At 44.0% G+C, this 24,190-nt stretch overlaps 1 protein-coding gene across 2 annotated transcripts in view; it reads right to left on the bottom strand.

The window, feature by feature from the left end:
- Positions 1-249: 249 nt before the first annotated feature.
- The window catches only part of Cers3 (ceramide synthase 3), a 101,583-nt gene continuing 77,642 nt past the window's right edge, over positions 250-24,190 (bottom strand). For both annotated transcript variants that reach the window (XM_085841662.1, XM_029479087.2), the window contains exon 11: positions 250-2,257. In XM_085841662.1, coding sequence (XP_085697788.1) covers positions 2,105-2,257 — 153 coding nt within the window. In that variant the 3' untranslated portion in view covers positions 250-2,104. The remainder of the gene's footprint in view (positions 2,258-24,190) is intronic.

Below are 24,190 nucleotides of genomic sequence, written 5' to 3' on the forward strand. Positions count from 1 at the left end.
CCTAGACTCAGACATTCAAAAGCCCCAGAAACCCACTGTCTACACTGTCAGGTCAGGGTTTTGCCAGCTGGAACTCTAAGGTCTTCAGTATAAATGATTGCACGGGCCCCCTTCTCTGCAGCTTTCCAGCAGGACCCTTCTAGAAGACTGGTGTGTTTCTGTTTACATTATGTGTATAGATCTGAATTTCTCCCTCTGAGGCCATAGGATGTGTGCCAAAATGACTCAGTCACCATACACTGTGGGATTCCCTTTTGTTTTATTGAAAGTCAGTATGGCTTAGAACTTTACAAAGTCACCTCGCATGGCACTGAACCCTTGTTTGCTATAGGAAAGGGGGTTACCTTCCCCAGTCACAACAGCCTCCAATGCTGCCACAAAGTACACCTCTTCTTCTTCTGCAGTATAGTGCTTCAGCTGTTTGAGAGCTCGGATTTTGAGAGCATATCAGTTTTACCTTCCACCGTCAAAGCAGAAAAAGAAGTTGGACGGTATAGCAATAAACAATGTTCCACTGTAAGCAAGAAAATGTTCTGTAGTCAAAGAGAACCAAAATAAATCAAGGGGAAATACTTCATTAACTAGACACATAAAACAATTTTAGTGAGACCTTTTACCAAAGGAAGAACAATAAACCAACAACTATGCCCTAGAGTAAGTAGAGACATTTTAAATATGAGATCACATTACAGATATAATGCACACGGTACTGTGCTCATAAAAACAAATATTAATTTAAGGCTTGTTTTTTTTTCTGTTTTTCCTACAATTCTTTAACAAGGTATTTTGTTGGGAACAGAATTCTGAAGAGTTTTTGTTTGCTTGCTTGTATTTGCTTAGCCTGAAGGTTTTAAAAACATGCTATTTTAAAAATTAAAAACTGAAACTCTCAGACCATTTAGTGCGCACAGGACCTTTGTGACTTAGGGTGCCTGGCGGCCTGCTGGGTTCTTCACTGCTCAGTGGTCAGAATGTGTTAGATCCTGAGCCCACAGCATGGCTTCCTCTTTCCACTTCTAAGAGTTCCTTCAGAATTTGAAGCTCCCATGCATGGCACCCTGGGGCTGGCTTCCTGGGTAATATGGCTCAGTGAGCAACCTCTCCAGGATCCCCCCCTACATGCTCCTCAGTGGCCCCCAAGTGACCCTCTCAGCCCATGGCATCTCTGTGAGCCTGAGGATGGGGATAGAGACTGACAGCACAGGGCAGCTTGACACCAAAACTCACGTCCCTCTACTCTAGGACCCTGCCAGGAAGGCTCTGGGCTCATCTGAGAATTATCCCTGGTAATAACATAGTCACAAACAGAAACAGACTTCTGGGCCTTTGTACCTCCGGGTATCTTACACATTAAGAGCCATTTTTAAAATGGAGCTTCTCACATAAAGTTCAGCCAAGGTTGTCTCTTTTGTCAAAGCTGGAATTCTAGTGTAGTGAGGGGTCGCTAACACCTGCAGGGGACACGAGCAGTCCTGTCAACTCACCCAGTCCTTACTCTAACTCTTTGAGGTAGTAGAGCAGATGCCTTCAGAGGCCCTGTGCAGAGAAGCACCTCGGCTGCCCAGGGTGGCTCAGGAGCCCTGGCAGCCTGCCCTCTCCTTTGGCTCTAACTGCTCTCTTGCCACTGCAAACACACTTTTGGAAGATGAGGTGCTACTGTGGCCAACCACCTGGAGAAAGTGGGTAACCTGGACATTTGTCAAACCATGGAGCATGTACAAGGTGGTAAGTTAAAAAAAAAAAAAAAAAGTTCAGAGAAAACGAGTTCCTGAGAAAGTCAAGTGCTTCAAATTCTGGAATGGGGGGAAACACAACAACAACTGACGAACTGACCCTGCCTGGAGAAATCTCTGAACTCTGGCCAGCCTGACTTAACTGCTGACCAATCCACGGGTATTCCACTTCTTAACATTTTATCACAGTCAGGGTGACTGAGTTGGGGGCCACCTTGAGCAACATAGGAGACTCCATCTCAATAAAATAAAATAAAATAAAATAAAATAAAATAAAATAAAAGGCAAAATGGGGTCTCTGTGGGTCCACAGCAGTGGATAGAGGAGCAGTTCCGGCCTCCCAATGTCCTGGTGCCACATTGTGCTTCAAGCTAACGGCCATGCTGACCATTGGCAATGAGATGCCTGTTGGTCCCAAGGCCATTCTTCAAATACTCTGTCTCTTTGCCCTTGGTGCTCTCTGCTTCCTCTTCCTCCTCCTCTTCCTCTTCCTCTTCGTTGTCACTCCTCACATCCTGGACGTTCTAGGCAAAGGACAGAATGGGCCATGAGTGACAGCACTGCAGGAGGAGCATCTCATGAGTAGACACACATAGGTCGAGGGTAGAAAGCTAACTCCTGCTATATAGGAGCCTCCATGCCCACACACCAACCTCCCTAGGGGCACACCACGGCACAAGTCAGAAGCAGATTTTTAAAGACTAAAAATTTGAGGGCTGGAGTATGGGCTCCTTAGTTTAGAATACTTGTGGCTCTTGCAGAGAACCAGGGTTCAATTTCCAGCACCCACATAGGGGCTCACGGCCATCTGTAATGCCAGTTCCAGAGAATCTGATGCCTTCTTCTGCCCTCCATGGGTACATAACACACATACATACAGGCAGGCAATACATTTATTACATAAGATAACTTGATTATGGCAATGGCATATATATATATATATATAGTGTGTGTGTGTGTGTGTGTGTGTGTGTGTGTGTGTGTATTCAAACTCTGCTGGGGATACGACCTAGTACCTCAGGTTCTTGGCCAATCTGCAGTGTCTTTCCTACACTCAACCTTGAATAAGAAGAAAATACATTCAAGGGATGCTGTCTCCCTCCCACATTTGTCAAGGTCTGCAGACACAGAGGAACAGGTAACTATGCTGAATTCCCCCAGAACGCAACTGTGCATGCAGTCATAAGATCACATTCTGTTGTGTTCAGGGGTTCACAATTCCTGAAATCAGATATTAATGGCAAAACTACCAGTGACATCTGAGCAGTGTCACACCTGTGTCAGCTGTGCTTCTGCCTTCCCATCCATGAAAGAATGTGCACAGGACAAGCATCTGTCAGTTGGCCTATGCTTTCAGGGATAATCACACACACACACACACACACACACACACACACACACACACTTCACCTGTAAATATACAAAGTTGTTGGAAATGTCTTTCATTGTTCCGCTTTTATGACAGCTGGGGCGTTGCAGTATTGTTTAAACTTCTGTTTAGAAGGGTTCGATATTACCCAGGAATTAAAGTTCAGGCTAGTAAAACCTTCTGGTCTTGCAGAATTGAGAACTGCTGGCTCTGACAATGAGTCAAAGCCCAGACTGTGGATTTCCTGCCAATAAGACTGTGCTAGGTTGATATGCAGGTGTTTGTCTGCTACGCAAGATCTAATAATAGAGATTCAAAAGTGTGTGACTCAAACATTAATAAAATACTACTTTAAGTCCAATTTTGTTTTACATGTGACATCTTTAATATAACTAACAGTATTGATGTTTAAAGGGCTTACTAAGGGGCAGGTTGGACTGAGCAGTCCGTATGAACATTAATATTCTCCATCATGATGACTGGACATATGAAATATCCTCTTTACTTAATAGACAGAAAGCTAACAATGGTGAGTGTAGATTTGAGGTAGGTAAGTGACTTTGACAAAGCCACCACACAGCAAGGGTGCAAACACAGAGCTCTACCGTCCCCTGCTGGACGGAGCTGGGTGGTGTAATCACTGGGAGAGACAGAGGACCCCTGTAACCCAGATCTGAGGGAGCCAGCTTTTCCTCCCTGGCTGAGTGCTGGCTATCTCTTCACTCCCCCCGCCCCCAAACCCATTCTGACCTTGACCTTGATACCATCAGGGTTGGCCTTTAGGTATACATTTTAAAAGAATAAAAACCATCTCCAATAAATAATTGTATTAGGTTAGACAAAGACTGGCATGCTCATTCTATTTCAGTTAAAATGGATGTTCATCTGGATGTGGTGGAGAATGCCTTTAATTTTATCACTCAGGAGGCAGATGCAGGCGGAGCTCTGTGACTTCAAGGCCAGCCTAATCTATAGAGCAAGTTCCAGGTCAGCCAAAGCTATGTAACAAGACCCTGTCTCAAAACCCAAACAACAAACACCAAAAAAAGATGTTCAAGGGCCGAGGAGATGCTCAGTGGTCAAAACTGCCCAAGCCTCTCATCATCTGAGTTTGGGTTCTCAGGACCTCCTTGAAGTCAGAGACAGACACTAACTAGTCTTTATGTTTCTATGTCAAGATGGGAGGTGGAGACAGAAGAGTCCCCAGAAGTGTGTGGGCCAGCCAGACTGGCTTAGGCAGTGGTGGGTAATTATCAGAGTCCTTGTCTCAAACAAAATGGAAGGTGAGGATGGATACCTGACATTGTTCTCCAACCTTCACAGATACACTGTGGCACACACACAGATACACATAAATAAGAAACAATACACACTAGAACATGCACACAGACTCACAAATGTTCAGGATTTATGGGTAGATTTATCAACTTATTAATGATTTACAATGTACCACTTGAACAGACACTAGCTGTTAGAAGAGTGAAATTCTCTAACGAGCTGGAGTTAGAAAAGCTTAAGATAAGTACCACAATCTATATTCTAGGAAAGAAAGCACAGCTGCAAATCTTTCCAGCAGTTAACATTCATGATAGAAATAAGAACCCAATTGCTTTCTGTCTAGGGGGCTCCTGGAGTGTACACCCGTGGTGAAGACCAGCATTTTCTCCAGCACAGCCTGTCGCTTTGAGTGTCAGCACGAGCACCAACAGCATCCCGGGAACCAGCCACCTCCATTTGTCTCACCAGGCTTCTCACTTGTTGCATTCCAACCCAAATACCAGGTTCTGTTTCTGGGCCCCCAGAACTTGTCTCATGCAGATTGTTAGCCTTGGACCTTCTACAAATCACCGGAGGCCCAAGAAACTGTAGCGTACCCACAAGGATCCACACCTTTGAAAAACAGACTGGTGGATCTGTGCTTCCGCAGCCACAGGGCTGGGAGGACTCTGCATGGATCTCATGCCCACCACGAGATGTGTGCTCCTCACCCACCAAGCCCCACCCCAAGGTCTTCGCAGTCCCCACCAAAGACTTTCCATTACTATTCTGTTAGTATTCTGACCATTTGAGATCACTTGCTCCTAGAATTAGCAAAAAAAGCATTCTAGCATTCAGCTGACCTTTCTCTAAAACCTTCCTGGTTCTTCTAGAACAGTCGTTCTCAGCCTTCCTAATGCTGCAACCCTTTAATCCAGTTGCTCATGTTGTGGTGACCCCCTAGCCATAAGATTACTTCATCCATACTTCACAACTGTAATTTTGCTATTGTTAAGAATCATAATGTAGGCCAGCTACCCACAACACCTGCCACAGGATCTTAAGACTTCTGGAGAGTGGAGCACAGCTTCTGCTCCAATCCAATTGCGCGGGACCTGAGACTGCATTAGTTAGGGAAGCAGAAACCGGCCTGAGTAGGAACACAGGCCTCATCCGGCTGGATCAGCGCCGGGGTAGCGGGAGCGCAGGGTTGCCTGACACCCGCCAGCTACCCACGCCCCCCCGCCGCAGGATTTTGGGACTGCTGGTGAGTGGAACACAGCTTCTGCTCCAATCCAATTGCGCGGGACCTGAGACTGCATTAGTTAGGGAAGCAGAAACCGGCCTGAGTAGGGCCACAGGCCTCATCTGGCCGGATCAGCGCCGGGGTAGCAGGAGCGCAGGGTTGCCTGACACCTGCCAGCTACCCACGACCCCCGCCTCAGGATTTTGGGACTGCTGGTGAGTGGAACACAGCTTCCGTTCCAGTCCAATCACGCGGGACCTGAGACTGCTCTGGTTGGGGAGAGAGAAATCCGGCCTACATAGGGCCACAACCCTCTTCTGGTCAGAAAAGCACCTGGGCAGCTGGCACGCAGGGTCTGCTGACACTCGCCAGCTACCCACAACACCCGCCACAGGATCTTAAGACTTCTGGAGAGTGGAACACAGCTTCTGCTCCAATCCAATTGCACGCGGGACCAGAGACTGCATTAGTTAGGGAAGCAGAAAAACGGCCTGTGTAGGACCACAGGCCTCTTCCGGCTGGACCAGCACCGGGGTACCGTCAGCTACCCACGACCCCCGCCGCAGGATTTTGAGACTGCTGGTGAGTGGAACACAGCTTCTGCTCCAATCTTTAAACAGTGACAACGATAACAACTAACCCCAGAGATTACCAGATGGCGAAAGGTAAACGTAATAATCTTACTAACAGAAACCAAGACCACTCACCATCATCAGAACCCAGCACCCCCACTTCGCCCAGTCCAGGGCACCCCAACACACCGGAAAAGCTAGACACGGATTTAAAAGCATATCTCCTGATGATGATAGAGAACTTCAAGAAGGACTTTAATAACACACTTAAAGAAATGCAGGAGAACACTGCTAAACAGGCAGAAGACAATAAAGAGACAGCACAAAAATCCCTTAAAGAATTGCAGGAGAACAATGCTAAAGAGTTACAAATCCTTAAAGAAAAACACGATAACATAATCAAACAAGTAGAAGTCCTTACAGAAAAACAGGAAAACACATCCAAACAGATGATGGAAATGAACAAAACCATACTAGACCTAAAAAGGGAAGTAGACACAATAAAGAAAACCCAAAATGAGGCAACACTGGAGATAGAAACCCTAGGAAAGAAATCTGGAACCATAGATACGAGCATCAGCAACAGAATACAAGAGATGGAAGAGAGAATCTCAGGTGCAGAAGATTCCATAGAGAACATCGGCACAACAATCAAGGAAAATGTAAAATGCAGAAAGATCCTAACTCAAAACATCCAAGAAATACAGGACACAATGAGAAGACCAAACCTACGGATAATAGGAGTGGATGAGAATGAAGATTTTCAACTCAAAGGACCAGCAAACATCTTCAACAAAATTATAGAAGAAAACTTCCCAAATCTAAAGAAAGAGATGCCCATGAACATACAAGAAGCCTACAGAACTCCAAATAGACTGGACCAGAAAAGAAATACCTCCTGACACATAATAATCAGAGCAACAAATGCTCTAAATAAAGATAGAATACTAAAAGCAGTAAGAGAAAAAGGCCAAGTAACATATAAAGGCAAGCCTATCAGAATTACACCAGATTTTTCACCAGAGACTATGAAAGCCAGAAGATCCTGGACGGATGTTATACAGACACTAAAAGAACACAAATTCCAGCCCAGGCTACTATACCCAGCCAAACTCTCAATTAACATAGATGGAGAAACCAAAGTATTCCACGACAAAACCAAATTCACACATTATCTCTCCACGAATCCAGCCCTTCAAAGGATAATAACAGAAAAAAACCAATACAAGGACAGGAACCACGCCCTAGAAACAACAAGAAGGTAATCCCTCAACAAACCTAAAAGAAGACAGCCACAAGAACAAAATGCCAACTTTAACAACAAAAATAACAGGAAACAACAATTACTTTTCCTTAATATCTCTTAATATCAATGGACTCAACTCCCCGATAAAAAGACATAGACTAACAAACTGGCTACACAAACAAGACCCAACATTTTGCTGCTTACAGGAAACTCATCTCAGAGAAAAGGATAGACACTACCTCAGAATGAAAGGCTGGAAAACAATTTTCCAAGCAAATGGCATGAAGAAACAAGCTGGAGTAGCCATTCTAATATCTGATAAGATTGACTTCCAACCCAAAGTCATTAAAAAAGACAGGGAGGGACACTTCATACTCATCAAAGGTAAAATCCTCCAAGAGGAACTATCAATCCTGAATATCTATGCTCCAAATACAAAGGCAGCCACATTCATTAAAGAAACTTTAGTAAAGCTCAAAGCACACATTGCACCTCATACAATAATAGTGGGAGACTTCAACACACCACTTTCACCAATGGACAGATCATGGAAACAGAAACTAAACAGGGACACAGTGAAACTAAGAGAAATTATGAATCAAATGGATCTGGCAGATATCTACAGAACATTCTATCCTAAAACGAAAGGATATACCTTCTTCTCAGCACCTCAAGGTACCTTCTCCAAAATTGACCACATAATTGGTCACAAAGCAGGCCTCAACAGATATAAAAATATTGAAATTGTCCCATGCATCCTATCAGATCACCATGGACTAAGGCTGATCTTCAATAACAAAATAAATAATAGAAAGCCAACCTTCACGTGGAAACTGAACAACACTCTTCTCAATGATACCTTGGTCAAGGAAGGAATAAAGAAAGAAATTAAGGACTTTTTAGAGTTCAATGAAAATGAAGCCACAACATACCCAAACTTATGGGACGCAATGAAAGCATTTCTAAGAGGAAAACTCATAGCTCTGAGTGCTTCCAAAAGGAAACTAGAAAGAGCACACATTAGCAGCTTGACAACACACCTAAAAGCACTAGAACAAAAGGAAGCAAATTCACCCAAGAGGAGTAGACGGCAGGAAATAATCAAACTCAGGGGTGAAATCAACCAAGTGGAAACAAGAAAAACTATTCAAAGAATCAACCAATCAAGGAGCTGGTTCTTTGAGAAAATCAACAAGATAGATAAACCCTTAGCCAGACTCACTAGAGGGCACAGGGAAAGCATCCTAATTAACAAAATCAGAAATGAAAAAGGAGACATAACAACAGATCCTGAAGACATCCAAAACACCATCAGAGCCTTCTACCAAAGGCTATACTCAACAAAACTGGAGAACCTGGATGAAATGGAGAAGTTCCTAGACAGATACCAGGTACCAAAGTTGAATCAAGATCAGGTTAATGATCTAAACAGCCCTATATCCCCCAAAGAAATAGAAGCAGTCATTAATAGTCTCCCAACTAAAAAAAGCCCAGGACCAGATGGGTTTAGTGCAGAGTTCTATCAGACCTTCAAAGAAGATCTAATCCCAGTTCTTCACAAACTATTCCACAAAATAGAAACAGAAGGTACTCTACCCAACTCATTCTATGAAGCCACAATTACTCTGATACCTAAACCACAAAAAGACCCAACAAAGATAGAAAACTTCAGACCAATATCCCTTATGAATATTGATGCAAAAATCCTCAATAAAGTTCTTGCTAACCGAATCCAAGAACACATCAAAACAATCATCCATCCTGACCAAGTAGGTTTCATCCCAGGGATGCAGGGATGGTTCAATATACGGAAATCCATCAACGTAATCCAGTATATAAACAAACTCAAAGACAAAAACCACATGGTCATCTCCTTAGATGCGGAAAAAGCATTTGACAAGATCCAACACCCATTCATGATAAAAGTTTGGAAAGATCAGGAATTCAAGGCCCATACCTAAACATTATAAAAGCAATCTACAGCAAACCAGTAGCCAACATCAAAGTAAATGGTGAGAAGCTTGAAGCAATCCCTCTAAAATCAGGGACTAGACAAGGCTGTCCACTTTCTCCATACCTATTCAACATTGTACTTGAAGTCCTAGCCAGAGCAATTCGACAACAAAAAGAGATCAAAGGGATACAAATTGGAAAAGATGAAGTCAAAATATCACTTTTTGCAGATGATATGATAGTATATATAAGTGACCCTAAAAATTCCACCAGAGAACTCCTAAGCCTGATAAACAGCTTCGGTGAAGTAGCTGGATATAAAATTAACTCAAACAAATCAATGGCCTTTCTCTACACAAAGAATAAACAGGCTGAGAAAGAAATTAGGGAAACAACACCCTTCTCAATAGTCACAAATAATATAAAATATCTTGGCGTGACTCTAACTAAGGAAGTGAAAGATCTGTATAATAAAAACTTCAAGTCTCTGAAGAAAGAAATTATACAAGATCTCAGAAGATGGAAAGATCTCCCATGCTCATGGATTGGCAGGATCAACATTGTAAAAATGGCTATCTTGCCAAAAGCAATCTACAGATTCAATGCAATCCCCATCAAAATTCCAACTCAATTCTTCAACGAATTAGAAAGTGCAATCTGCAAATTCATCTGGAATAACAAAAAACCTAGGATAGCAAAAACTCTTCTCAAGGATAAAAGAACCTCTGGTGGAATCACCATGCCGGACCTAAAGCTCTACTACAGAGCAATTGTGATAAAAACTGCATGGTACTGGTATAGTGACAGACAAATAGACCAATGGAATAGAATTGAAGACCCAGAAATGAACCCACACACCTATGGTCACTTGATCTTCGACAAGGGAGCTAAAAACATCCAGTGGAAGAAAGACAGCATTTTCAACAAATGGTGCTGGCACAACTGGTTGTTAACATGTAGAAGAATGCGAATCGATCCATTCCTATCTCCTTGTACTAAGGTCAAGTCTAAGTGGATCAAGGAACTTCACATAAAACCAGAGACACTGAAACTTATAGAGGAGAAAGTGGGGAAAAGCCTTGAAGATATGGGCACAGGGGAAAAATTCCTGAATAGAACAGTAATGGCTTGTGCTGTAAGATCGAGAATTGACAAGTGGGACCTCATGAAACTACAAAGCTTCTGCAAGGCTAAAGACACCATCAATAAGACAAAAAAAACACCAACAGATTGGGAAAGGATCTTCACCTATCCTAAATCAGATAAGGGACTAATATCCAATATATATAAAGAACTCAAGAAGGTGGACTCCAGAAAGTCAAATAACCCCATTAAAAAATGGGGCTCAGAACTGAACAAAGAATTCTCACCTGAGGAATACCGAATGGCAGAGAAGCACCTGAAAAAATGTTCAACATCCTTAATCATCAGGGAAATGCAAATCAAAACAACCCTGAGATTCCACCTCACACCAGTCAGAATGGCTAAGATCAAAAATTCAGGTGACAGCAGATGCTGGCGAGGATGTGGAGAAAGAGGAACACTCCTCCATTGTTGGTGGGATTGCAAGCTTGTACAACCACTCTGGAAATCAGTCTGGCGGTTCCTCAGCAAATTGGACATAGTACTACCGGAGGATCCAGCAATACCTCTCCTGGGCATATATCCAGAAGATGTCCCAACCGGTAAAAAGGACACATGCTCCACTATGTTCATAGCAGCACTATTTATAATAGCCAGAAGCTGGAAAGAACCCAGATGTCCCTCAACAGAGGAATGGATACAGAAATTATGGTACATTTACACAATGGAGTACTACTCAGCTATTAAAAAGAATGAATTTATGAAATTCCTAGCCAAATGGATGGACCTGGAGGGCATCATCTTGAGTGAAGTAACACAATCACAAAAGAACTCACACAATATGTATTCATTGATAAGTGGATATTAGCCCAAAACTTAGGATACCCAAGATATAAGATACAATTTACTAAACGCATGAAACTCAAGAAGAATGAAGACCAAAGTGTGGACACTGTGCACCTTCTTAGAATTGGGAACAAAACACCCAGGGAAGGAGTTACAGAGACAAAGTTAGTAGCTGGGATGAAAGGATGGACCATTTAGAGACTGCTGTATCCAGGGATCCATCCCATAATCAGCTTCTAAATGCTGACACCATTGCATACACTAGCAAGATTTTGCTGAAAGGACCCAAATATAGCTGTCTCTTGTGAGATGATGCCGGGGCCTAGCAAACACAGGAGTGGATGTTCACAGTCAGCTATTGGATGTATCACAGGGCTCCCAATGGAGAAGCTAGAGAAAGTACCCAAGGAGCTAAAGGGATCTGCAACCCTATTGTTGGAACAACATGATGTACTAACCAGAACCCTGGAGCTCTTGTCTCTAGCTGCATATGTATCGAAAGATGGTCTAGTCGGCCATCAATGGAAAGAGAGGCCCATTGGACTTGCAAACTTTATATGCCCCAATATAGGGGAATGCCAGGGCCAAAAGAATGGGAATGGGTGGGTAGGGAAGTGGGGGGCGCTATGGGGGACTTTTGGGATAGTATTGGAAATGTAATTGAGGAAAATATGTAATAAAAATATATAAAAAAAAATAAAATAAAATAAAAAAAAAAGAATCATAATGTAAATATCCAGGATGTAGGATTTCTGATATGCAGCACCTGTGAAAGTCTCCATCCACATCCATGCCCACGCCCCCCTCAATGGATTGTGACCCAAAGGTTGGGAGTGCTGCTTTAGGATGAACTATTAATATTCACCCCATAGCCGAAGGTGGGTGAATAACGCTTTTGCCATGTCTTTTACGAAGTTCCTCATCAACAAGCCCCTTTGCTCTCACAAAAGGCTCAGGAAAAAGTGTGTGGTGAAGAACAAAGTGCTGGCTTTTCAGCTGAGCTCTGCAGTCCTCACATCGCTGGACAGGACCAGCCCTGACAAATGCAATAACCAGATGGATCACATGGGCAGAGAGACTTGCATGCTGAGGACTGACTTGAACACATAATCACTATAAAGGAAAGCCAAGGTCAGTGTCAGAGCATCCCACACACTAGGAGAAAGAGGAAAGCCTTAAGTTTGACCTTCTGGTTTAAGGCCTATCAAAACCAAAATTGTTTCTTACAGGGCATGTTCTAGAAGCAGGGCATAAAGATGCACACGTCCAAAGACTAACTCACTCTGAGACCTGAGGGTCAAGTTTCATCCTTTGGCATGGGAATGTCCAATTTCCCACAACCACTTGTTGAAGAGACTGCTCTTCCCTGTTGAGCGGTCTCTGTGGCTTATAGCAGAGTCATCTGCCCAGGGTGAGTGACTCTTCTGGTCTCTGTGGCCTGCCTCATGCAGCCTCATGCCTGCCTCCTTAGGTCTCTGTCTGCGGTAGGTCTGGAAATCTGGAAGTAAGGGCTTCAGTTTTGCTCTTTCGAGGTTGCTTAGCTACAGCCTCTGGATGGACCTGACCTCATGAATGACCTGATCACGATCCTTATTTGCAGAAGAAGAAACAGGCGGTTTTCATGCTGGTCCACACACACAAGATGCTTTCTCTTTGGGTTCACTGCAGATACAGAAGGTTTTTTTGTTTCTGTTTCTGGTTTGGTTTTTTTGTTTGTTTGTTTGTTTGTTTTTATGTTGCTCCAACTTACTGATGTAAAGTAGGAGGCTTTTATTTTCTTAAATTATGAACAGAATCTAAGGAAGTTATAATAAAAATTTCATGTTGGTATAATTTAATTATTGAACTATTAAATTATCTGTTATTTTATTTATTTCTAATTCATGAAGCAGTTTTTCGTTTTGCTAACTTTTGCCAATGAGCTTCAAAGAAAAAAGTTGGTTTTAGGGTCAGACAGATTCCGAAGGGTGTCTTCATTTTCCAAAGTTGAAAAAAACCTAGTGATTTCAGACCCTTCCTGTTGTCACAGCCTGGTGACAGCCCAGCCCAGAGTATACCAAGGAGCTTCTGATCTTCTTCCTTCCTTCCTTCCTTCCTTCCTTCCTTCCTTCCTTCCTTCCTTCCTTCCTTCCCTCCCTCCCTCCTTCCTTCCTTCCCTCCTTCCTTCCTTCCTTCCCTCCTTCCTTCCTTTCTTCCTTCCTTCTTTCCTTCCTTTCTTCCTTCTTTCCTTTGTTCCTTCCTTCCTTCTTTCTTTTTTGAAAACCAAACAAACAAAAGGCACAGGGCTCTGCCAAACCCATCAGATTATCTAACATACATAAAAATACACTAGATCTGGTGGTCGCCAGCTGCTAATGAAATGACTTCACTAAATAAATATGATTTGCTTTGGAGATTAACGCTTAGAACTGCAGTACTCTCTAAACAGCTATACGGTGCCTCCTGTTCATCCTCTACTGAAAGTTCTTCATCCCTGCCTGAGTGGAGATATACAGGACTGTTTTGAACAACAACAGAATAATCAAATCTCCTGGGATTTAGGGCAGGAGAATACCTTGGCTCAACAGGATGAAGCCCAGAACTTTTGTTTTAAAACTTAAATGTTAGTTAGCTTCAAATATTAATATTCATGATTTTTTTAAAAGCCATAGAATCCACATGGACCATTGGAAATTAAAAACTCAGTCCTGACAAGAATGCTGAAGATGTGAGCAGGTAGCCTGTAGAAGGCCCCAGCACCACAGACTGATGGACCACACAAGGCACTTATCATCGGGGAAATGAGATCAACACAGGGAGATGAAAGCTCACTTTGTCAAACTGGCAGCCACGAAGATGTATGATAAAAACCAACTTGAAAAGTGTGAAGGAAGGGAAGACTCTCATACATTAGTCTTGAAACATCCTTTGACAGCATCCTGTAAATTTGCCAGTCAATTCCAGCTGAGCTGCTCACAGCCATGCCCACAAGGAAGTACATCAATATGAGTAACAAGGAGATGTGCAAAGGGCAGGGCCTATACGTCAGATAATAACACTCATGAAAGGTTTGAAAATACAATGTCTGTGCCTACATACAAGGGTGGTCATGATACACAAACATGGGGCCAGGGGAACACATTGGCTTCAAGCGTGCACACATCTTCAGGAGGAGGCATGGGAACAGGAACAGACCAGTCAGAACACACTGACCTCTCCCCCTGCCATTTTCTCCTGAGTGATCCCCTCACACCCATAGCAGGCATTCAGATACTTGTCCAGTGAGTGAGTGAGTGAGTGAGTGAAGGAATGAATCTATAGCCCAACAGTACCTAAGCACCATTCAAGTATAGATGGCTCATAAATTCATATCCATAACAGGGACCAGTCCCGTGGGCTTCAAACTCAAATTTTAAGCTAGCTAATTACTCAGCCATCCACCAATCTCATCAAGTTCTCATGTTCTCATCAAGTCTTCCATATTTCAGCAAACGGCACCACCACTCACTCAGCTGCACATAGCAAATCCCTCAAGGTCCTCCTCTTACAGGAGACTTCATTCTCCAGTCTGCCGTACTCAGCCAGGCACTTTGATAGAGGCCCTGCAATCATCGGCTTTCCAGAAATTGTCTCAGCTACCTCCAACTGGTATCAAATCTCTGTGGCCAGGTTCCAGCTTCAGAGCTGGCCTGTGGCCTTGGAGTGAGTGGCACAGCCTTCAGACGAGCTGAGGCATAGCTGCACGTGATTTGGTCCCTCGACACCTGCTGACCTGCAGACCTTGGCAGTGGACCTGTAACAGACAGACACTTCACACAGTTCCTGCTGGACACTGCTGCTTCCCCATCTCAGAGGAGCAAAGCTGCTATTGTTGGCAAGCTTTCTGCATAAGGAAAATGCAGACGTACGCCGGCTCTCCTCTAAGGCCAGGCAAATTATGTTCTTTGACAACCCCAGTCCACCGGTCCACTTTCAAAAGGGAATGGGAAGTACATCTCACTCCCTACTGGCTTTCAACAGAATGGTCATTATTTGAAGCTGTTCTACACCAGAAATGCCCACCCAGGGGCCATGAAAAGGGTAGAGATGATGCTGAGCCACTTGGTCTCCAGTGCCTCAGGGGTAGCTCTGCCCCAGAGGATGCTGCCAGCATCCTGGGCACCTAGAGCTACTGTGCTCCTTCCTTTCTGCTATGGGTGAGTCTGTCCCACCTCAGTTTACCCCATGTGCCAGATACACATCATTTTCAGGTACCATGGGTGAAGGTTGGGGATGTTGTCTTAGGCTCTGTCTACAAGGCTGAAAGAAGGTGTGTCAACAAGAGAAAATCTTGGCATATTTCCTTCTATGAGGAAATATCCCTCATTAATGTACTGGCAAAACCCAGAGACTAGACGCTGGCTCACAGTACTCCCTGCAGACAGCAAGAAGCATGAATAGGGTGGCAGGTGGGAGTGGCTAGCACCAATGCAGTTGGCTCTGAGTGAGACCCAGCAAGCTGTGACCTCAAATTGAAGTGGGAGTGGCCTTGAGGGTGGGACAAAGAGCATTTTGCTATGAAGATTCAAGTCATGGGTTCAAATGCACTTCCATGTTCCATAGGAAGTCACTAAGAAGAACCGTTCAAGGTATCAGGGACTCATCAGTGACGGGGGAGAAGGCACCTGTCTCTAGTGAACCGCTCAACCAGGGCACTGGTGTGTTGTAGAGTAGCCACGTGGAGTTCCGAGTGTCCTGGATCAAGTCTCACGTGCCTTTCTTGGCTCTCGGTTGGCTAAACTCAGGGAGGCAGGGGCTAGGGTCCTAGAAACTCAGTGGCTATGAAGCCACTGTGCCTTCCAGGTTTTACCTCTTATCTTCAGGAGGAATAAGAAAATGCAAATAGGGAAAAATAGAATGGATAAGGAAAAATAAGAAAGCTCTCCCAAGAGGGTTGTTTTGTTTTGTTTATGGGAATAGGGTGAAGAATGAAGTGTCTCTGTTGGGAGTTGGCCATCTCAGTGGGTACATTGTGGCCAAGCCAGGAAGAAGTCTGTATGCCTATGCATGTTCCCTTAGCTCAGCCAGGGAGTTGTTTGTCCATTCAGCGGTGAGCTGAGCATGCTACATGGCTAGCTCATGATCTACTATGGGCCCTGCTTTCCACCTAAGGAAGCCAGCTCCCGTGCCACCAGCGCTCCTTGCTGCTGAGTGGAAATGGTTGGAGAGATTCAGAGCGGCCACGGTGTGAAGAGAAATGCTGGTGGCTCAGAGTGCAGTGGTATGGCTTGAGAGGTAGGAGGGCTGTTGCATTGGAAAAACATTCTTCAAAGGCCTCTGGGATGGAAAGGGACCTTGAGGGCATCTAGCCTAGTTTCTCTCTGAAGTTTCTGTGTTCTTTATGACAACCTGAGCAAAAGAGGTTCCCACGCCTACCTGCAGGTACACCGGCTTTGTTTTTCTTCCCTTCCTTCCTTCCTTCCTTCCTTCCTTCCTTCCTTCCTTCCTTCCTCCCTCCCTCCCTCCCTCCCTCCCTTTCTTCCCTTCCTCCTCCCCCTCTGTCCCTCCCTCTCTTCTTTCTCTCTCTCTCCCTCTCTTCTTTCCTTTCTTTCTCTCTTTCTTACAGTTTTGTGTGTGTGTGTGTGTGTATGCGCTCCTTGCAGTTTCTACTTGTGTTTTTCAAGTTCTATCCTTAGGCTAGTGGCAGGCAGAGTATACTTCTTTCAAACATTGTTGTTTTTTTTCTACATAGCTAAAGATAGCCCATTCCCCTTCCAGCTAAACATTCCCATCATTATGGTTTCGCTGTGGTGAATCCTCAAGAGCTCATTCAGGGAAAGCTGCTTCTTAGTGCACTGCTGGTGAGAGACACTAGAACCTCTGAGAGGCATGGCCTATGGAAGGTGGGGGTCCTATGACTGTCTGGTCTTAGACTTTCAGCTTCAGAATCATAAGCTAAATAAACCTCTTTCCTTTCTCAGGAACCCAGTCTTGGGCACCTGTGATAGCCCTGGAGAATAGACTCACAAAGCATTTCCTTCCCCTGCTGCTCATATGACACCTCACCTACCCTGCGCTGCACAGTGCACAAGTATAGTCTCATCTCTCTGTCACTCTGAGACGTCAAGCTTCCTCACTACCCACTGGGTTACAAATCACATCTGAGCAGCCATTCCTCTGGCTTCATTATTGCTACAATTTTTTTAGTACATTTTGGTTCAAGAATGTCTATGTTTTTATTAATTAATTGTACATGCTATTAGTTAAGGCCTGATCTGTATTCCTCAAAAAAATGTCTGCAAGAAAAACAACCCAAACAAACTTGATGCCGAGGAACAGAGAAACCCTACACATCAGTGCAACAGATACAATGCTCACTGCTAGCCAATGACTCATCTCTGCCCGCAAGGCTTCCTCACTCTCCCGGAATGACATCTGCAGCCGCAGCTTCAATAAAACTGTGGCTGCGTGTTTGAAGCACTGTAACTAAACTCTATGCCTGGGAATCTGTGGCTTTGCAGTAATGTCAGGAGCCCAGGAGGCTTTGTGTGACTCACAGTGTCCCGCTGCTTTGTGAATGACTCCGTGTCTCAAGCTGCACTTGGCAGTGAAACAAAGAGCACTATAATAAGCACTTTATGCTATTTAAAAAGCAAACGTTTAGCTTTCACTGTATTGAAAAAAATGCACATTCAAGCAAAGAGTTCAATGTTCTAAGCTACTAGCAAAATACCTCCCTTTCTGTTGTAATAATTCTCATCATCCAAGTTGACAAGGTTGCAGGAAAGACAGACCATTGTATTCTTGCTTCTCATATTTCTCCTCGGCGGCACTGCACTGCATTTCTTTGGGATCTTTCAACCCTGGCCACAAATGGATATTTGGTTTTCGGTGATGTGGAATTTTCTAGACCAGTGCTTCTCAAGTTCAAATGCCCATACAGATCACACTGTGGTTGTGGATGCTCCATAGATGCACAAACCACAAAGGTACCAGTGAGCCCTGGGGTGCTGTGTTCCTTACAGCCTTTGGGCAGTAACAATGTTGATGGTCACAGATGCTACTTTGGCTACCAAGGCTGTCTGCACAAACTCCCTAGATTGTTTTTCCCCATAGAAAGGAAATATTGAAGCCAGAGTCACCTGGGTCTTTTTGTGTTTTTCTGATTTCAAATTATCTTTTTTCCTTAGTTGTGATTTCCTATATTTCTTTATAAATGGTATAGTCCACAGAGGGAATATAGACTCAGAACCATGATTCACTTTATAGAATAAGTGGCTCTAAGACGAGTTAATAAACTAGTCACGCTGGTTCTCAGTTAGGGTTTTATCGCTGTGAAGAGACAACACGACCACAGCGACTCTTTTGTTTGTTTGTTTGTTTGCTTGTTTTGTTTTGTTTTTCAAGACAGGGTTTCTCTGTATAGCCCTGGCTGTCCTGGAACTCACTCTGTAGACCAGGCTGTCCTCAAACTCAGAAATCTGCCAGCCTCTGCCTCCCAAGTGCTGGGATTAAAGGCGTGCGCCACCATGCCTGGCAGTCATGGTGGTTCTCACCTGTAATCCCAGGTCTCAGTAGGCAGAGGCAGGAGGATCACAGTGTTTACAGCCAGTCTGGGACACACAGGGAGTTCAAGGCTAGCCTTGGCTGCAGAGTCAATTCAAGACTAGCTTGGTCTACAGGGTAAGACTATCCCACAAAGAAACAACATTTTCTGAAGTGATGACGCTTTGTGTTGTTGAGAGCTCGCCCTTTTACACTCCTCTTTCCTGCTCTCTCTCAGTCTGCATTCTGAGAACTTTATCCTTGTGAGTTTTACTCCTCTGGAACATGACAGTGTTGCTTTCCCCCCAAACTTCCAGACTGGAGGAGCAGCTGAAGCTGAGTGGCCTACATGACAGAAGCCTAAGGCAGAAATGGCTTGGATTCTCAGAAGGAGCCATAGCAATGGAAAGTCATCCATGGAGACCTCTCTGTGATGGAGGAGAACCCAGGACTCTCTCCGTTCAGTCTAGAGGATCTCCCCTGGGATGTAAATCAGAGTCACTTCCGCTGAGGGAGGAGGCTGACTGTCAAGGCTTCCAGGTCCTACCTACCTCATTTGGGGTCTGGCTGGAAGCATTTTTCTTCTTCTTTTTCTTTCTTTCTTTCTTTCTTTCTTTCTTTCTTTCTTTCTTTCTTCCTTCCTTCCTTCCTTCCTTCCTTTTTTTTTTTTTTCATCCTAATGCACTGCGGTCCACATAGCCCATTAATCTGGGATTCTAGCATCCTCATAGCATGAGCAGAATACCTTACTATATGATGTTCTTAAATACAAGTAGATTAAAAACATGAATAGACTATATCAGGGGCTTGGTGCTGTAGCTCAGTGGCAGAGCACCTATCTGGCATGCATGAAACCCTGAGTTCAATTTTCAGTCCTACAAGAAAAAAGGCAAGTAGGCCGACTGATTGATTGATGGGTGACAAGAACTGGTGAAATAATGACTTTCCCATAAACTTCCTTGAATTCCTTGAAAGATCCCCACAAGTTACTGCTGTAACTTGTTAAGCCGTTGTCACCAACATTATGCTTTCCTACTTTTGAACAAACGGCTCAAATGACAACTTGATCAAGCAGAGATTACCAGAAGAAAGTTCATGAATCTCCAAGTGGCCAACCCCACAGAATCACAGCTAGGTAACGTGGTTGGACTATGAAACACAGAAGGCCTCATTCCCAACTCCTACTCAGTATGCACCGATGGCACAAATCCATATAGAAGCAGGTGGTGGCGGTGGCAGAAGAGTCATCAGAAAATTGGCCAACAGACCCACCTGATCTTGTATTAGGTTAGATCTCAAAAGTGGAGCACAGCTCCTGGCTCTGTGTAAGATGGACAGTCATCAGGTGGGGATAACCCCGCAGCACACCTTTGGAGGCATGTCAGATACCATTTGCCTACATGGTTGAGATTGATACAGGGCAACAGCGTGGTCTCTGAGGCTATGCCCTGCGGTTCTATGCTGTGTGGTGAAGCCTTACTCAGCTGAGAGACTGTCAATATGGAAATACTGCTTTTGAGGCAGGAAGTAAGATATCTGTCATTAGAAACAGCTCCAACACAGAGATCAGTTGGATTGATGCCATCTTAAACTGAGGAACAATGGTGAGACCCTCATCTCAACTATCTCCCTCACTCTCCCAAAACAATGGCATAGTCACCATGGCATTTTCTGCAATCAGAGAACATGGCTATGAAGAAGAAAATTACTTCACCAATTCCAACACTGTATCCACAGTACTTGGTGGGAGAAGAACGCTAGAGAGGCCTGGCCACAAGCAGGATGGAAGTGCGGCTCAGGGGATGCACAGGAGAGTGGTCCCCTAAGAGAAAGGGAGACTGTGAGTACCAAGCTGTGGCTGTCTTGCTTTATCTGATACCTAAAACTCTGAGACAAGACGTGCAGCCATAGATGCATGGAGCTTAAGGGGAATTGGATACATGTAAGATACTATCAGAATTAATTTTGTCTTACTATTTTCTTATGTATGTATGTACGTATGTACGTATGTATGTATGTATGTATGTATTGTACACATCTGTATGCATATGTGTGTTCATGTGCAAATATGCATTTGTGCATGAGTATGTGGAGACCTGAAGTTGTTATTCATGTAGGGCCTTCGAATTGTGCCCAGAACTTGTGGGTTGTCTAGTGTGGCTTGCCAGCTTGTTATGAGGTCTCATTTCTGCCTCCTGAGAGCTGGGGTTACAGGAAGTCTCCATGGCAAAAGCCACTTTGCTTTTGTATGGGTTCTGGGACTCCAAAATATGGTCTTCACACTTACTGGACAAGGGCTTTATGTACTGAATCACTTTCTCCTTCTTATTACTTTTAAGCATAGTTAAAATGAAATATATGTATAGCTTATAATCTATGTTTATTGGGCAGCTTTGCCCTTAGAGGGAAAAAAATCAGAAACAAAGAAGGAGCAGCCCAGCCATTACACTTCACTGGATACAAACAGGCAGCACACAGGCAGCCGTTACTGGGAAAGCACAGAACCATGGCTTTTGCTTCTGGCCAGAGCAGGAGGACAGTGGAGGACTGCCTCACCAGTTTAAACACCTAGAAAAGCTAAACAGGCATTATCCAACAATTGGTTTTACCAAGAAGGCAGCTCAAGCTGAGTCTTGAGAAAAGACAAATGAAGGAGATAGAGTTCCACAGCTTCCTGCCTTCTTAGGTCCAGATTCACAAGGAAGAGCCCACAGCCAGAAGAATGCTGATGAGAAAATCTCTTCCATTCAAAGAGACTGGAGCTTTTGCTGGACCTCACATCTGAGTTACTAATACATCTTAAGGGCACAGAAGACTTAAGACTGCCAGCAGATGCTGGCGAGGATGTAGAGAAAGAGTAACACTCCTCCATTGCTGGTGGGATTGCAAGCTTGTATAACCACTCTGGAAGTCAGTCTGGCGGTTCCTCAGAAAATTGGACATAGTACTACTGGAGGATCCAGCAATACCCCTCCTGGGCATATACCCAGAAGATGTTCCAACTGGTAATAAGGACACATTCTCCACTATGCTCATAGCAGCCTTATTTATTCTAGCCAGAAGCTGGAAAGAACCCAGATGTCCCTCAACAGAGGAATAGATACAGAAAATGTGGTACATTTACACAATGGAGTACTGCTCAGCTATTAAAAACAATGAATTTATGAAATTCCTGGGCAAATGGATGTATCTGGAGGATATCATCCTGAGTGAGGTAACCCAATCACAAAAGAAGTCATTAGATATGCACTCACTGATAAGTGGATATTAGCCCAGAAACTTAGAATACCCAAGATACAATTTGCAAAACACAAGAAAATCAAGAAGGAAGACCAACGTGTGGATACTTTATTCCTCCTTAGAAAAGAGAACAAAATACCCATGGAAGGAGTTACAGAGACAAAGTTTGGAGCTAAGATGAAAGGATGGACCATTCAGAGACTACCCCACCCAGAGATCCATCCCATAATCAGCCACCAAACCAGACACTATTGCATATGCCAGCAAGATTTTGCTAAAAGGACCCTGATATAGCTGTCTCATGTGAGGCTATGCCAGTGCCTAGCAAATACAGAAGTGGATGCTCACAGTCATCTATAGGATGGATCACAGGGCTCCCAATGGAGGAGCTAGAGAAAGTACCCAAGGAGCTGAAGAGGTCTGCAACCCTATAGGTGAAACAACAATATGAACCAACAAGTACCCCCAGAGCTCGTGTCTCCAGCTGCATATGTAGTAGAAGATGGCCTAGTCGGCCATCATTGGAAAGAGAGGACCCTAGGTCTTGCAAACTTTATATGCCCCAGTACAGGGGAACTCCAGGGCCAAGAAGTGGGAGTGGATGAGTAGGGGAGCAGGGTAGGGGGGTGGTATAGGGAACTTTCGGGATAGCATTTGGAATGTAAATAAAGAAAATATCTAATAAAAATATAATAATAATAATAATAATAATAATAATAATAATAATAATAAATAATAAAAGACTGCCATCCTACTGGGTCTCTAGCCTGTTTGTTTAAACTTCTTTTAAGAGAACAATGTAAAAACCAACCTCATTTGCCTTGGATTTCCCAAGTAATCAACTTTTACAACCTAAGCTAATGTATAGCTGTAATATTATGTACTCTTCCAAGTCCCTGGTTCAATGTATATGAACGCTTTGCCTGTGTGTATGTCTGTGCACCATGTCCATGTGCCTGGTAGTCAGAGGATGTCAGATCCCCTGAACTGGAGTTCTGCACAGTTGTGGGCTGCCACATGGATGCTGCCACAGAACTGTAGGCGCATGTGTGTTTGCATGTATACTATGAGAGGCATTTGCTGGAAGCAGCAGATAGACTGGAAGCATCCTTATATGATGAACATCTACCAGAAATACTGGAAGCAGCTTGAATATTGATTGAGAGTGTTTGTTTATTACCTGGGTCAAACAGAGTCAGTAACTTAATCCCTTGTAAAATTTCTCTAAAGTGACAGGGCATGGTGGCACATGCCTTTAATCCCGGCACAGAGGAGGCAAAGGCATATTCCTGTGAGTTCAAGACCAGCCTGGTCTACAAAGGCAATTCCAGGACAGCCATGACTCTGTTACACAGAGAAACCCTGTCTCAAAAACACATTAATTAATTAATTAATTAATTAATTCTGTAAAGCAGTCTTCATCCTTTCCTGATGTGATGCTGTTCAAAAAAGAGGGGCACACTTTGCTAGGGACAGACAGACACACAACATACACACACACACACACACGGACACACACATACACACACACACTCATACATGGACAAAGTAGTCACAGATTCAGACTCATACAATAGAAGATACAGGGAGAATGAATCAGAGAATTTGAATCGGGCTACTCTTAGTAAAATGCCAGCAAGGGGAAGTGCTTGGATTTTGGTCCCAGTGCAACACTGACTCATTATTGGTGACTCTGCACTTATTATCAATGCATTCAAACCCACCACTCTGAGGGCCACTGGACTGAGTTCACTGAAGGCCAGGAGGCAGAATTTTGTAAGGAGAACAGTGGAGAGAAGAGTGGGAGCAGCAAGGGGAAAGAACGTGCTGCCCAGAGAGTGCAGGTAGCGAGGGAAAACTCCCAGAGGCCAGGCACAGCCTGGGCGGATGGGACTTGGCAGAACAAGTCCTGGAGCTGGAAAGCACCAGAGATTTGTTGTCTTCTTAAAGCCACAGTGAGAACTCCCAGTGCAAGTACATCTAGGGGCCATTAAGGCCTCTATTTAATAGGCACAGACTGAAGGCTGTTCTGGACTCAGCCTTAAGTCTTACCAGCATTTAAGTCTTAGAAAGACCACAGCTATCATTAGCAATCTAGCTGCCTTCAAAAACAAAATTCATCTCCATTTAAAAGAATACAAA

The sequence above is a fragment of the Mus caroli genome, unplaced genomic scaffold (assembly GCF_978045245.1).
Source record: "Mus caroli unplaced genomic scaffold, Mus_caroli_1 scaffold_8, whole genome shotgun sequence".
In the NCBI taxonomy this organism is placed as follows: domain Eukaryota; kingdom Metazoa; phylum Chordata; class Mammalia; order Rodentia; family Muridae; genus Mus; species Mus caroli.